At 37.5% G+C, this 15,798-nt stretch overlaps 1 protein-coding gene across 4 annotated transcripts in view; it reads right to left on the bottom strand.

Annotated features, from left to right (window-relative positions):
- Sorbs2 (sorbin and SH3 domain containing 2) overlaps nucleotides 1–15,798 on the bottom strand; it is a 134,127-nt gene that overhangs the window by 49,581 nt on the left and 68,748 nt on the right. For 3 of the 4 annotated variants that reach the window (XM_042700277.1, XM_042700284.1, XM_042700292.1), the window contains 4 exons: nucleotides 11,888–11,954; nucleotides 11,202–11,246; nucleotides 9,030–9,204; nucleotides 6,237–6,351 (listed from right to left, as the gene is read on the bottom strand). In XM_042700277.1, coding sequence (XP_042556211.1) covers nucleotides 6,237–6,351; nucleotides 9,030–9,204; nucleotides 11,202–11,246; nucleotides 11,888–11,954 — 402 coding nt within the window. The remainder of the gene's footprint in view (nucleotides 1–6,236; nucleotides 6,352–9,029; nucleotides 9,205–11,201; nucleotides 11,247–11,887; nucleotides 11,955–15,798) is intronic. The other variant, XM_042700300.1, reaches the window with a different exon arrangement.

Below are 15,798 nucleotides of genomic sequence, written 5' to 3'. Positions count from 1 at the left end.
CTAAGGGTGTTAAAACAGTTTGAGAAATTCTATCCAGTTTCTTCAGTAATAGAAACCAGACACCCTTCCATAGCCCAGTAATATTCTTAATATATTCACATAATACATACTTGGCTAAATTGATCCAAACCGTAGATTTTATATAAATCCTGGGCACTTAAAGTGATATATGTGCATTGCTACTTCTTTGATATTATTACGTGAGCTTAAGTAAATGTGATACTACTGAACTATATAGTATATTAAGTAATAAAAGTTCTGAAAAATTATTTGGTTCCATAAAAGCTGTTTCCCCTCACCAGGAGACAAACTGTGACTCCAGGGACTTATTTCCAGAGAGTTCTTAAGCCATCAGTACTTTGAAGCCATTCCATATTATTTTCATAGGATTCCAAGTCTTCCAGTTCGTAATTATAACTCAGATCTGAAAGAAATGCTCTATAACTTTTGCACTGTTGGAAGCCTTCAAACATTCCATAGTCCAACAAAAGTCACTATTTGACATGAACTTGTTATAGTGTTTTATTGACTTGTTACATTTATAATAGTCTTGATAATGATACATAGTCTATGTTGAGTGATAAATTATACCCCAAGTGTTTTCTGTGAGGTAGCTTAGTCTTAGTGTAGCTTAGTTTCAGTGCTTTATAATAGAAGATTATAAAAGTAACTACACACAAGGCTAGAAAACTTTGAGCATTGTAATGTAATAGTGCAAAGGTCTAACTTATCCAACATTTGTAGTGATCATTATAATGACTGTTGTAAGTCTGGCAAATGTTTCTGAGAGGACACAAAGTGTTAAAAGCAATATAGCCATGCACTTGTACAGTAGTTAAGAAGACACTGCAAGCTGCTCTTTCTCTGATCATAGTAAAGAAATGCACAGAAAGAATATTCTATCCTACATGGGAAAATGTTGCAGAAATCCTGAGATATTTTCCCTTTTATATGCCAGTATCATTTTCTACTTACATTTCAGAAGTAACAGGTTCATAGAAAGAAAATATTCAAGTAACTAATCTACTACTTTAGAATTAATTAAAAAATTTATTTGGTAGCTGCAAAGGCACTAAGACATGGCTATTTATTGAATATCATTTTACTTCAAATATTTTTTAGCTTATAAAATTAATTTTTATTGCAATAATAGCAATGGTATTTATTTATTTAGTGTCATTTGTTTTTGCACAGAGGTTCACCACTTTACCTATACTTATTGCAAATATTTAGTCAATTTTATTTATTTATTTATTTTTATTTTTGGGTCCGGTTGTGGGGCCTGAACTCTGGGCCTGGGTGCTGTCTCTCAGCTCTTGAGCTCAAGGACAGCGCTCTGCCACTTGAGCCACAGCACCTATTTAGTCAATTTTAGATGACATATATAATTATTTCAGAGGATTGTTTTTCTGGAGCTGTTTCTCAGCTTCTTAACATTTGAAATTTCTAGTGAATTTTGCTCTTTAGAGAGGCATACTATTTCTTTCACAGGAAATTAAGCTCTAATTGTTTCAAATGCCATATATGCTCATATTGATGTAGTTTACCCTTACTAATCCTTGATTTTTATGATCTTTGCTTTCAGGTACAGTAATTTGTTTAGCTAAGGAGGGAAGAGAGAAACAAACTTGGAAGATACAAATTTGCTTAAAAATTTAAACAGCAGAGGGCAGTAATGTGACTAAACCCAGAAGTGTAGCTATTTCCATTCTAACTTCACTGTGACTTGCACCTTAAGAAAAATGTACAACAAATGAATAGATTAAATTCTGGTCCATCAAATCCTTTTATAAAAAAATATGGGAAAGGGATGAAAACATTTATAATTCTACATCATAATAATCTCTTAATAATTACATGCTTCTCTGCTAAAATCCAACTTACAGGATGCCACTAATTAAGATCTATGATGATAAATAACAGAAAAAAAAACACCCTAAGTAATAATGACCACTCATCATTAACTTTGGGACATGGTGAACCATAGACACATGAACAGAACCTTTAAAGAAAGTCTAAATGGCAGGACTGGAATGGAATTGACTAGTTGAATCCTTTAAATAATATAAAAATTAAATGTATTATGCAGCAGTTCAGGGCTACTAAAAGGGCACACAAAAACCTCACAGTGATCAGTGAAACACAGGCAAACAGGCAACCAACAGAAGTGGATATATGACAATAATCTCACTAATTCAATAGTTCCCTCTTTAATACAGAAGTTCCTTTGTGTCTTGTATAAATATTTACACTTAAGAAAAAATGCATTTTAGCTATTCATAGGCCTTTTGATGCTTATCTTTGTCTGATTTATTATTATGTGTAGACTTGGTAATTGCAGGGAAAGTTAACATTTCCATTTTTAAATTTTTATTTAATTTATTTTTTGCTTGTGTGATACCAAGGAATTGAACCCAGGGCCTCATGCATGCTAGGCAACCACTCTACCACTAAGCCACATTCCCAACCCTTATTTTTTTTTAATCTTATTAAACAGAGTTCCCCAAAGAAATACTCTCTTAAAATTAGAAAAAAGTTAGCTTAGCTCCTTTTTAAGTGTATACAACTTAGATGAGATGTAAAGCCTTTTATTCTATAATTTTAGTAAAGACTGTTATAATTGTCTCAAGATAAATAAACTGTGGAAATATGTTTCTGACTTGTGGAAAAACCAGTTAAACCCCAGGTGACTAAAAAGTCCTTTTTTGCATCAAACATTAAATCTACATATAAATCTATGATTAAGTGAATATTTATGTGCTTCAAAGAAGTGCCCTTACTTTCTATTTCTTATTAAAGAACATAAATTCATATGCCATGAATGCCCAAAGAAGAACTGATTTTTTTTGGGGGGGGCAGGATTTGGCAAGACATTTGCCTAACCAGTGTTGCCCTCTCCACTTCCCTTGTACTCCAGGGTAAGAGGGAAACTGTGAGCTACAGTTATTAATGACAGAGTGTTGATTCTCCTGTATACTTTGATGGAGCCTCATTGGACCTTTTATAACTGGAAATGTACAGATTTCATTGATGAGTACTAGAATAAAGATCCAGTCTTGCCCACTAACTGCAAAGGTAAAGCCTATACTCATTCCTCATGTTATGCCCGACATTGTGCTAGGTATGAGACACAAGCTCACAGCAGACAAGATCCCTATGAAGGTCGCAAACAGGTGAGCTGACCATTACAGCCCAGTGTGGAAAAGCTATGAGAGTAAGGGACCACAATTAGCCAATGGTACACAGCTGGGTCAGCTTAAGGCTAGTATTGAGAAAGAGCAAGTCCAGGGAGAAAGTGGGACTAAGCTGGGACATAAAGCATGGGATGAACTTTCCCATGAGAGAGGAGAGGTGGCCGCAAGAGCTTCCTGGAGAAGAGAAGGCACCATCAGAATGCAGCAAAAAGGGGATTGAAAGTTCTGTGTCTCTGTAGCACAGGGAGGTAGGAGGGTGGGGAGAGAGGTGAAGCTGGGGTCATGTTGGGCCAAAATATAAGGCTGGTTTTCAAAATAATTAAATAAATTATGTGAAGGGTTTGGATTTTGCAAGAAGAGGAGGAGCAAATTTGGGGCTGAAGATTTCATACAGATTTTCTCAAGATTTCTCTAGAAGTGGTATGGACACTGGACTTGAGGATTAGAGAAATGGATCAGGTGCCATTGTTAACCAGACAATGGGTAATTTTGAACTGGTAAAGGGAAATGGGTAGGATTCGCTGTTCATTTGAAGAAAGAGGAATCCATACGATGCCTAAGAAAATTGGGCAGCTGGAGGGGCTGTCTCAGAATTCTAAAGCACAGTTCAAAAGAATTTCTAGCTGGTGTGTATAACTTTTAAAAATTAGAAACAAAACCCAAAAAGAAATGATCTCATGCTGCCACAAGTAAAAAAAGACACCTTGAAATTCCTAAGATTTTCCCTTTGCTGTTATGTCCTCTTCATCTTGTATGGTCATGACACCAAGTTCCTCTGTCAACTACATTAATATGTAGCCAGTCTCTGCCACCTCACTGTTGATCAAACCCTTTATGTTTCTGACTTATACAGGCAACTGGGATTAATTTAAGATTGATTAATTTAAGATGTGATTAGACATATATCTGATTAGACATATATAATATAATTAGACATCTGTGTGCATATGATATATGTCTAATCATATACTAGAAAGATTAGTCCTATAACAAAAATACTTGGTGCAAATAATATACATGACTTGCTCAATCCATTTTCATAATACTGGCACCAGCAACTTCAGGAGAAACAGAAGGCTTTTTTCTTCCTATTGCTTCATAAGATATCCATTCTTTTTTTCCTACCACATTTTTAGGTTCCTTTTATTTTTGTTTTTCTGTGACTGTAGGAATTTGAGTCTCTAGTAAAACCCAGGACTCCTGATCATTCTTTCTTCTGAGTACCAGTTAAACATACTGATTTTGTATGATAGTTACTTAGGGCTCTGGTTTCTGTTAAAGTTAGTCAAATGCACTAATGTATTATGATCTAGCTACTACATAAACCCATTTATATTGTAAAAAAATTAGACTAATATAAATCTGATTAGTTGGATAGTGACTGCTAGCTAAAGGCTTCCTACTGGAGTAATGTGATATGGTAGTAATCAAGTAAGTGTATCAGGCTTCGTTTTACCTGACTTCCTGCATCCCCTAACTATGTGGCCCTGTGGCAGTTTTAGTGCATGTTCAGACTGTTCATGTGTAAAATGGAAATACCAATGCATGTGTTTCATACGGCTGATGGGAATACTGAGATCAAGAACATATTATGAATTACAGTGTCTGGTACAAAGTAGGTGCTCAGTGAAGATTTGGAGCTACTGTTACTGCTTTAGAACAAAGAACTTTCAAAGCTCTAATCCAAAGACTTGAGGGATGTAGGAATTTCAGTCACAATGATAGAATCCATAAATGAGTCCCAGAAGAGGCACAGTGAAATGCTATAGATATGACTCTGTTTTAACCATTTCAGGGTTATCTTTCACGGGTTCTGTCATTGTCCTCACAAATTATTAGAATAAGCATTAAAGTTTTATATTTAAATATAAATATTTTTATGCCATTTTTATTCTAAGTAATGGTAACATTGTGATCCAAGTCTCATCTCAGAAACCTCAGCCATATTGATACTTGATCAGATGATCTAGTTGATGAGTTGTAAGTTTACAATGGAGTCTGAAAACCAGTGGATTTTTTTGTTTTGTTTTGTTTTGTTTTTATCAGGTTTCCTGTTGAAGTCTTGTTAATCACATGTTGGGTATGGTAAGGGTTGGCCTTACATTCTACGTACGTACATAAACATGTGACTTCTTTGAGACTCCAAAAAGAGTTAACAAAGAAGATTCACTGATTCTGTTCACTGATTCTTTTAAAGTCAGGAGAAAAGTAAGTTACTATGAACATGTTTGTTGAGAAGCAGACTTAATGAGGCAGAGCAAATTGCTGAGTTATAAAGAGAAGAGGAAGACATTGATCTCCCCGAGAAAACAAAGGCCACAGAAGAAGGAATGGGCGAAATCAAAAGAAAAGAGGTCAATGAAAAGCTTTTTGTTAATGTGCATTTAGAATAGGTAAGTGGGTTTTATCAGATTTATGTGTCTTTTTGTTTGCATAGGATGGAAATAAGTGAAAACATATTGCCAAGTGAAATTATTATCTTGATCCATTAGCATGGCAACCAATCAGGAAGCTTGAGGCTTGGTAACCTGAGAGGGATTTAATAAGAATCAATTAAACAAACTTGTTGGAAAAATATATTTAGAAAATATCCTCTTAAAGGAAAGAAATATTAAGAAGTCAACGTGGAGGCCAAGGAATGGACCTACCAGTGTCTGTATAAACTAGCTAGATTAACTAATGATTTTTCTCATTAGCAACCTGTAACCAGTTAATGTTACATTTATGAGTGCTTAAAAATATACCCAATCCCATAATCAGGCATAGTTAATTATATGTTGGTGAACTCTTCCTAGGTATGTATACCCATACATACATATATATATATATATGTATATATATATATATATATGTACAAATATATACACTCAATTCTGAGACAATAAACAAATCGTGACTCAAAATAAACACAATTTCTCAATTATATGAGACAGTAAATTACCTTTGTAATAATAATAATTGCTATGCAGATTGAAATTCAGGTTTGTTGGGGAACCCTGGTAGCCTCACCCTATGGTATGCTAAAGAACGATGAATGCTTACGGGTCTCTCATGCTGCAGAATAGATGACTTCCCAGGTTCATATTCAAAAATACTCCTTGGTTCAGACCGGAATTTTCTGGTGTCCACTTTTCTGTCTGGAGGATCCCAGTCATGCCTAGGAATAGACAATGAATCACACATTAAAGTGATCTTATGGGCTGAATGTGGTTGTGTAATACCACTCACTATCAACTTTCAAAGGTAATTTTAGCATGGCTTAAAAAATAAGCTTAATTTATGATAAATGTCACATTTATGTTTTGCTTTTTTAAATTTATTTTTCCGTGTGTGTGTGTGTGTGTGTGTGTGTGTGTGTGTGTGTGTGTGTATTGCTAGCTAAAACTCAATTGAAGAGTTTGTAGTCATGCAGACAGTGACTTCTTATGGACTCCCTGGGTCACTAATGGCAGCTGTGTGTGTTTGCATTTAAAGTAAGTTGACAATGTGCTCTGTGGAGCTGTGAGTTTAGTCTACCACTATGTGATTGGCTTATTAATCTACAGAGACAAGGAATCAAACACATACACACACACACACACACACACACACACACACACACACACACACTATTTGGTCTTACTTCTTGCAAGTGGCATCTGCAAGAAGTGTATTTGCATTATGAGATGTATGGAGAACACTTGGGTCAGCATGCATAACAACAAGTAGAGTGATGGGGGTATCTCTTTGGGGATTAGCTCCGAAACACTGGAGTGGAACATCTTACTGGAATCTGCTCTTTTTCCTGAACTACTGGCATTCAGAGGCTATTGAAGAAGGACTTCCAAGTAAAGCTTCAATGATAATTTCAACTCAAGCATTTCCTGGGCAATTGGGACTAAAGAGAAAGGTTTCCTTTGGAGGAAGAAATGATTGATTACAAGTGCTTTAGGAAGGATTTTGTGACTTTATATATTGGGGAAAACTGATTTCATGGAATGAAATGGAATTCTAGCCTCACAGTATGCTGGGAATAAAATCCTCTTGCTGTAAGCAAGAGGATTAGAAGCAAGTCCTAGCTTTCTGCCCAGATTTTTTTTTTTTAATGAGCTAAACTTAAAGTAAAATTTCTGTTTTAGTTTCCCATCCTTATAAAATACAGAAACCAACTTCTCTCCTCTTTCTTCAAGTAGAATCTAAGCTTTATAATACATGAAAACTCTTTGTGTTCTTTTTAAATAAGGTATAATAATATTTCTTCCCCCACATCAGAGGCTGAACACAGGGCTCTGTATATGCTTATTCAGCTGGCACACTACTACTTGAGCCATGCCTCCAGTTGAAGTTTTTGCTGGTTATTTTGGGTACAGAGCCTCGTGGATGAACTAATCTGCCCAGGCTGGCTTCGAACCAGCATCCTTTGCATCTTAACCTCCTGAGTAGCTAGGATTACAGGTGTGAGCCACTGGTGCCCAGTAGGATCAACTCATTTTTTCTGAGAGAAAAATTTTTACTGTCATATAGGACAAATAATCCATTCAACTCTGAGTTAATTTGGATCATACCACTTTAGATATAGGCACCTATTTCTAAGTTTCAAGAAATCATGTTTCCTAAACACAGAATTCATTGTGAGGAGATGTGTATTAAAATGAGAATTCCTTTATACATGTTATGAATTTATTTTTATATCTTATACCTTATATGGTTATCAGTTACTTTTAATGGCACAATAGGGTGCTGAATGTAATTTTTCTGAAATGTATGTGATAGAGGATGTTAAAAACTTGTATTAATAAAAATAAGTTTTTAATGCCTATTAGTAAATATAGGACAGGTTTGAGATTCTGGCCAAGTTGAGTTTGACTCTTGGCTTAGACTTTCCAGTAGTATGAACTAAGACAAATTCTCTGTCTCAAAAGTAGAATTCATCTCATTGGTTGATCTCATAATTAAATGATATAATATAAGTGCTTAGCTTAGTGCTTAGCTCCTAGTGAACTCTCAAAAACTTTCCTATAGCTAGAAATATTCATCATAATCCCAGTTAAAAATGACATCATAGAATTGTGTTTATAAATATTTTTGAATGTGAAGAGTAAGTACAAAAAAGAGTAAGTACAAAAAGCTCCAAAAGCTGGTGGAAATGAATCACAGACAGACATTAATAACTAATGTCTTACTTAGGATTTATGAATAAAAGATATCTTATTAATAGTCCCAACACTTCAAATCTGTAGAAACCAAAAATTAATTTCCTAGTCTCTTGATAGCAAAGTAGGCCAATTTTTCTTTTTCTATTTCTGTGTGTGTGTGTGTGTGTGTGTGTGTGTGTGTGAGAGAGAGAGAGAGAGAGAGAGAGAGAGAGAGAGAGAGAGAGAGAGAGAGAGAGAGAGAGAGAGAGAAAGTTTATTTGTTTTTAGTCATCAAATCCAGATTCTGGTGTGTACCTGCTCAGCCACTGAGCTACCCTCGCCAGCCCAAGAACACAATATGTGTATGGCTTTTACTTGCTTTTTGAAGGGCACCGGGTCCCAATTAAGGACTCCCCTAGCCCTAAACAAGTGCTTTTTTTTCTTGCTGAGCTATACCTTCTCTCTCTTATATGCAATGGTGGCTCAAAAGTAGAGATTGTATTCAATGACTTTGAGTTCAACTTAAAGCACCGTGAGAGCATGGACCACGGTGAAATCATTTGCTGCCATCTCGATAAAGAGGCCAACGTGGCCTACGCACAGAACTGTAACGACGTGCACAAACTCTGCGTGAATGAAGCGCTGGTTCTCCTACTCAGTGATGGCAGCTTCGGCTTCATCCTAGAGGAACTATAGGTCGCCTTGGGGGAAACCGCCTTACTTTTCTGATGAAGACCGGTCCCTTGGCCGTGGTGGAACCTGTGGGGGAGGCACTGGGGAGGACGCATCCTTAAAGGCATCTGTGCCGTTGTCAGAGTGGCTTTTGGGCAGAGGTCTGTAGGTTTGGGTCTTAGCAGCAGGGTGTGACTGAGCGCTGTAGGGTGCGTTGTACAGACCTAACACCAAAAGACAACAACAACAGTAACGAAAAGACAAACAAAAAGAAGGAAACAACATTTTAGAAGGGCATTAACTTGTCTACCCCTGAGAATACCCAATGATTTTGCTCAAGTTTTAGTAAGCGTATGCATAATGGCCCATTGCATATTAATATTTTGATATGTATTTACTAGTCACTGTTAATTACTGATTTGTTCTACATTTAGGCACTGATTATAATACAGCTTTATCAGCGATCAGTTTTGGGGGATTAATCACAATTCAAACTGGTAATCAGAATAACTTTACAGGGACTTAGCACATTTTCTTCTTGGTCGTACAAGCTAATGAATGACAGGCAGGGTTTCAGATGAAGTTTAAAAGATCCTAGAATTGCTTCAAAACCCCTGCTAATACTTAAAATACTCTCACACATGTGATTACACTGCAACAAAATATTAAACAAGCTAGATATTGAGGCATGAGACAGCATCATCTCTCAATAAACTTACTGTCTCTAGGGAATGAGACACAAATAGAACATTGAAACTAATTGGTAACATTTAATAAAGATCTAATGAGGAAATATATACATTAATAATGTTAGAAACATGGTTAGTTGGTCAGAGGAGGTATTATGGAGTCCACAGGCCTGGAGTTAACGCTGAACAATTGATTGGCTTGGAGACAGAAGAGGATGTCAGGGACAGCACAAGGGGGAAAGGCAGAAGAGTGCAGGACACAAAGCAGGAGAAGGCTGTGCTGGCAGGAAAAAGGACTAGATAGAGTTGCTTTGCATACTGTGCCTGGCTCTGCATGCACGGTGAACTCTCGTTCAATTCACTAATTACTGATGGGTTACAAACCTGTGTGAAAGAGCTTCTGGGAATTCTAAATTTCCTACAACCTCTGTTTCCTGGGCTAAATCTGTTTATACTCATCTGCTTCTCCTGCAGGTTCATGAACATTTCCACAACAAAAGCAAGTGGATTATACCTACAGTTACTTCCCCCCCCCCCCTTCATTTCACAGGTAGACTTCAAGTTTTGAGTTAGATAAAGGAAGCAAGTTTGGTGCAAAATCAGGAATAAAGGTGGAGGAAAGTATTTTAACAAATTTCTTGCTATCATTTGAGGAACACTGGATCTAATCCAAGAGGTTATAGAGCTTTCCAAACTTGCTCTATTCATTTCCCCTACATTTGTCTTTGAGACCAGTAGCAAAATTCTTAACTTAGTTAAAGGGCTTGAGTACTGGACGTCAGGTGTCAAGGAGGGAGTGGCTTCCGGGTGTTCACTGCCAGGCTGGCAAACGGACCCCCAAATGAAGGTACAGCTGGTGGAGAATGTGTGACAGTCATGGGCCTGCATTTGGGCTGGGTGCCTGCGTTCTCTGACCCCATGCACCATTTAGAAGAAAGGTGTTGGCTCCCTTAGACTAGAGTCAGGACACACTTCTCATGAAGCCAGTACATTCAAATACAAGTGGAAATGCCCGGAATTGAAGTTATTCTACTATGATCACTGGCTACTCTGAGTCAGAAAAGTGGCCCAGCCAAGAAGGAGTTTTTAAAACCTTTCAATGAATGGCTCTATTTTGGAGCAAAAGCCTGGATAAAGGGCACAAAACACTTTGCTTGACTTGTTTTGGGAATTTGACGCAATTGGCAATCCCTCTCTTTGCTGACAAAAGAAGATTTTTATCTGATTTTGTAACTCCAGTCACAGCATGTTCTTTAACACTGTCCTTGGCACTTTGGTGAAACATTCCTGGAGCTGAGAATACACTCACAGTGAGAATGAGTGAGATAACACAGTATTAGTTCTCATACCCACGAGAAAGGATCAATCATTTTGATTATGCATGCTCTGAGAAAAGAAATCAAGCAGTTCCTAACAATAGGAAATGACAGCCCACGTGTGTGGTCAGGTAGAGAGGTAAGGCAAGTGGCTATAGTTCTTCCCAACATCCCTGAGCATAAAGTAGTCATTGCAAGCAATCAAAGCCATCCTACCTGCATTGTATGTGTAAGGAGTATTATACATGTCTGTGTCATCATCTAGAAAATGAAACATAAATATTATGGCAATACAGATTCCATCACCTTGTCACAAGACAGTTGAGCTTCAGAGAGATGATACATATCTGCCAGGAAAACAATACATCTTTCCTCATGTATGAATACTATTTTGAATTTCCCAATACTGGCTTTTCCTGAGCCTCTGCCGACTGCCTTTCTGGTCTGTAACTTTCATTTACTGTGGTGCCCTGGTCAAAGCATGTAAAGCCAGTCCTTTGTTCTCCCTTCCCTAGACAGAAGTCTCTTCTGGGCCTTGATGTTTTTTAGTAAGTGATTTAAGGATCTGTTGTCCTATGGAGCAGATAGGGGAGACAGAGGAGCGCTGAGTCTGTTGAAGCAGGCAACACATCAGGGTAGCTGTGGATAAGGATGGGCAGAGGTCTAAGACCAGGATGCCTGGCAATTGTCCAAGGCTACAGGCTAGGAGGTTTCTTGGCAGCCTGGGTGAGTAAGGCAGAGGCACAGATCTATGCTTTGAGGGGTGATAAAAGTAGAACAGGAGGAATGCAGATAAAAAAGAGGGGTGTGCAGTTTGCAGAGGGCCATGGCATTTTTTTCTGAACAAAATCTACAGGAAACGAGTGAATATATCCTTGAGCCCACCAGGGGCACACACATACCTGGTTTGTGCACCATGTGAATCTGCTTGAACATTGTCTTGTACCAGTCCTTCGGCCGGTCCACTGTCTGTAAGAGAGATTATCCCAATGTGACAAAGCTAGTTTCAAGTCAACAATGATTTCAATGTTTTTCTCTCTCTCATATTTGTACCTCTTTTTCTTTTTGTATTTCAGTGCTGGGGATTGAAATCAGGGCCTCATAGTTGCTAGGCAAGTACTCTACCACCTTGAGCTACAATCCTAATCCTTTTGCTTTTAGTTTGTTTTTCAAAGTCTCATGGTAAACTTTGCCTGTGCTGGCTTTCCACCGTGATCTTCCTATCTCTGCCCCCTCTAGTGAGTGTTCTATTAAGGCATTATTTTTAGAATTAGCTGGGGAATATTTTTGAATCAAATGGTATTCTGATCAGTTTCAATGAAGAGAAATCTGGTCTTTACTAGTCCAATACTCAGTCTATTATCCTAGAGCAAATTAAAGAAAAAAATGCACAGTTTCAAATTTCTTTGGGTGTTCGGTCAAAGAGGATGACCATCCCCAATAGAGGAGGACCGGGTCCTCGGTCAAGGGTGTACGAGTAGCTGCGCTCCCCTGCTAGAACCTACAAACAAGCTCTCAAATTTTGTTTAATCAGGATTTTCTTTAATAGGATACACACAACTTAGTCGTACATCCCTTATGTAGACTTTAGATATGAGAGAGAGAGTAGGCTGTAGTGGAAAAACAAAATTAACATTCAGTCTTGAACAAAAATTCAAACCTGGCTTGCTTTCATTGTAATTTTTAATACCTTCTAGCACTAAAATTGAAAAAAATATGGGGGTTGGGAAGGTGGCTCAGTGGTAGAGCGCTTGCCTTGCATGCCTGAGGCCCTGGGTTCGATGCCTCAGCACCACATAAGCAAAAAGAAAAAAAAGCCGGAAGTGGTGCTGTGGCTCAAGTGGTAGAGCGCTAGCCTTGAGCTGAAGAGCTGAGGGACAGTGCCCAGGCCCAGAGTTCAGGCCCCACGACTGATAAAAAAAAAAAAAAGAAAAAAAAAAAAGAAAAAAATATGAATTGGGGCAAGTTATGTGATCCTTTAAAATTGTACTTTTTTCCTCTTTAGAGTGAAATACCAGTATCTATATTATAGTATTTTTTATAGAAATTGAATGAAATAATGTCTACACAAAGGCTTAGAATAGTTCCTAGAGGGCTGGGAAGGTGGCTCAGTGGTAGAGCGCTTGCCTTGCATGCATGAGGCCCTGGGTTCGATTCCTCAGCACCACATACGCAAAAAGAAAAAAGCTGGAAGTGGCGCTGTGGCTCAAGTGGTAGAGCGCTAGCCTTGAGCTGAAGAGCTGAGGGACAGCGCCCAGGCCCAGAGTTCAGGCCCCATGACCGGATCCCCCCCCCAAAAAAAAAAGAAAAAAAAGAAAAAAAAAGAATAGTTCCTAGAATGAACTAAATGTTCAATAAATAAAAGGTAATCTCAAATATTTGTAAAGTAATGAATGAATTTAGTTTATTGGGCGTAATTATTATTTATCTATGAAAGAAGACATACATCCTTATAATCACAATTAAATGTTTGGTTTGGCATGATCTTTATCTCAACTCAGAGACACTTGGGCAAAAAAAGTAATTGTTCTGGGTATAGCTAATTACGTATGTCAGATTTTTAGGGATAGTTGTCTTGATTAAAAAAATGGTTGGGGGAGGAGGCTACAATGTTTGATAAGAAATGTACTCATTATCTTGTCCATGTAATTGTAACCCCTCTGTACAGTATTTTCACAATAAATTTTTTTTTAAAAAAATTAAAAAAATGGTTGGGACTGTTTCTAATCTAGTCTTGTGCTTGTTTGAGCATTGGTTTTGATTTTTCACCCTGGTCTTTCTTTCAGAACTGTGGGTACTGCATTCTTCATCTGGAAATCAAAGGTGTGGTGCTATATTTAAAGTTATTTTGATCTCTGAGAATAAATGATGTCATCAACTGTCCCACATGGAGAATAAGGGCCAGAGACTTTGTTGTGAGTCATGTCTGCATTTTTGGCTTTTCTACAATGGAAAGCTGAGTTGTTGACTGAATATTTAGTCAAATGGTGGAAACTAGTGGAGGGAGTGGTCATGATGGAGCAGCAGAACAGCTGAAACTTTAAGGGACACTTATCTGCCTAAAAGATTGATTTCTCTCTCATGGGGCATTGTTTCCTTTATAGCATTACAACAACCACAAAACGAAAATAACTGTATAAAACGTTTTCTACCCATAGCTGGACATAACCACAGAAAGAAGCAAGCAAGCCTAGTAAGTGAGTTATCTCACTGTATATGGCAATGCATCCTGACAGACAGGGTTTCCTCTGCACTTGCTGGAGGGCCTGCTTCAGTCAAGATCTCCCAGTCAGGCCATCTGCTAGCTTTATATGGTGAGCACAGAGATGCCAGGAAATGCTCAGTTGTTTGGCAAGTCAGACAGGAAAGTAGATAAATAGGAATACCCACACTCAATGTCCCTTTGGAAAATAAGTACTATGACATTGAAAGCACCTTTTAGCATTGCCATCATTGAGACTGTTATGTCCAATATCAAGATTGTAACAGTAGAAGGCCAGTCAAATGGAAGTTTACATCTGCATGCATTGTACACATCATTTTTCCATGGACCCTAACAACTAGGACTGCACTCTGCAGTTGTCTATCACCTTGACTGAATAGACTTCAGTTTTTATGTTCCTGGATTGTGAAATGTCAGAGTTTCATGCTGATTTAGACTGCAGAGACTTCCAAAAAGAACACAGACTTATTTACTATACACCAGTATATAGTGATTCTTTTTTTGCCCCTTTCTAGTTTTGAACATGCTCAGATGAGTGTTATATTTGAATTAGAAGAAAGGAATCTTGAATGTTACTTAACTAGCTGGCCTTAATTACACAGTCTCATGGACCTGATCCCTAGTGATTTGGGCTGTTTTTAAGATTGGCAGTAAGAGGCTCACATGAATCACATGAGAAGGGGCAATCTGGAGTGCTGATTCCCTTTATTAAGATAACTCAAAAATAGTAGATAGAGACTCATAGCTGTCTGAGGTTTCTGGATTACTTTACATGAGTCTTTGGCATGGTATACGCTGGTTGTATAAGAGGATACCATGACACAGTACATTGAGACCCTGATACGGACATTGGGTAGAAAACTAATTGGAAGCAATTTGAATCCAATAACCATTGCTTTCTACACAGATGAGGGAGGAAAATAACCTCAGAGATTCCTGACCTGCTGTGAGGCAACATTTATAAACACAATTAGACTTGCTCCGTAGGGCTGCAAGTACTGAACATGAGGAAGAGAAGCGTCTTCACAGACCTGAACCTCTCTTAGGATATTTCATTGTCTGAGTTAGAGAACAGTTGTAAACAAAAATGAGAGGCCCTTATAAGGAACTTTAGGGTTGTTTATATTTTCTAGTTTATATGGGAGAAAAACCAGCATAACATGTTAAGAGTATATTTGCTTATATATATATATATATATATATATATATATATATATATGCATGCTTTTGATTTGACAGTTAACAAATATTAAGATGAAAATCTTAATATTACTTGATTTTTTATTAATCATCTTCAACAATTCAGGGCTTCATTTTTTCCCCTTAAAAATTAGTAGCTAAAAACTTGCCAGTTACAAATTAAGGTGCCTTATGCAGTACAGCAATGGATCATGTTTTCATGGTCATTTAATAATTTAAAAATATACTCAGAGGTTTCAGGTAAAATCTTTTTTTTTTCCTTTGGATAGAACTCTAATTACATAGGAAGCAATGATCATTGAATTCATGAACCCCAGGGTTGATAAACTCAACCCACGCCTTCCTGACTCAGTATTTCTATGATATTAGGAGACAAATTTCAAATGGCTA

Source organism: Dipodomys spectabilis, unplaced genomic scaffold, assembly GCF_019054845.1.
Source record: "Dipodomys spectabilis isolate Male_0828 unplaced genomic scaffold, ASM1905484v1 ptg000009l, whole genome shotgun sequence".
Classification (NCBI taxonomy): domain Eukaryota; kingdom Metazoa; phylum Chordata; class Mammalia; order Rodentia; family Heteromyidae; genus Dipodomys; species Dipodomys spectabilis.
The sequence above is the reverse complement of the archived record's forward strand: the minus strand, read 5'-3'. Positions and strand labels throughout refer to the sequence as shown.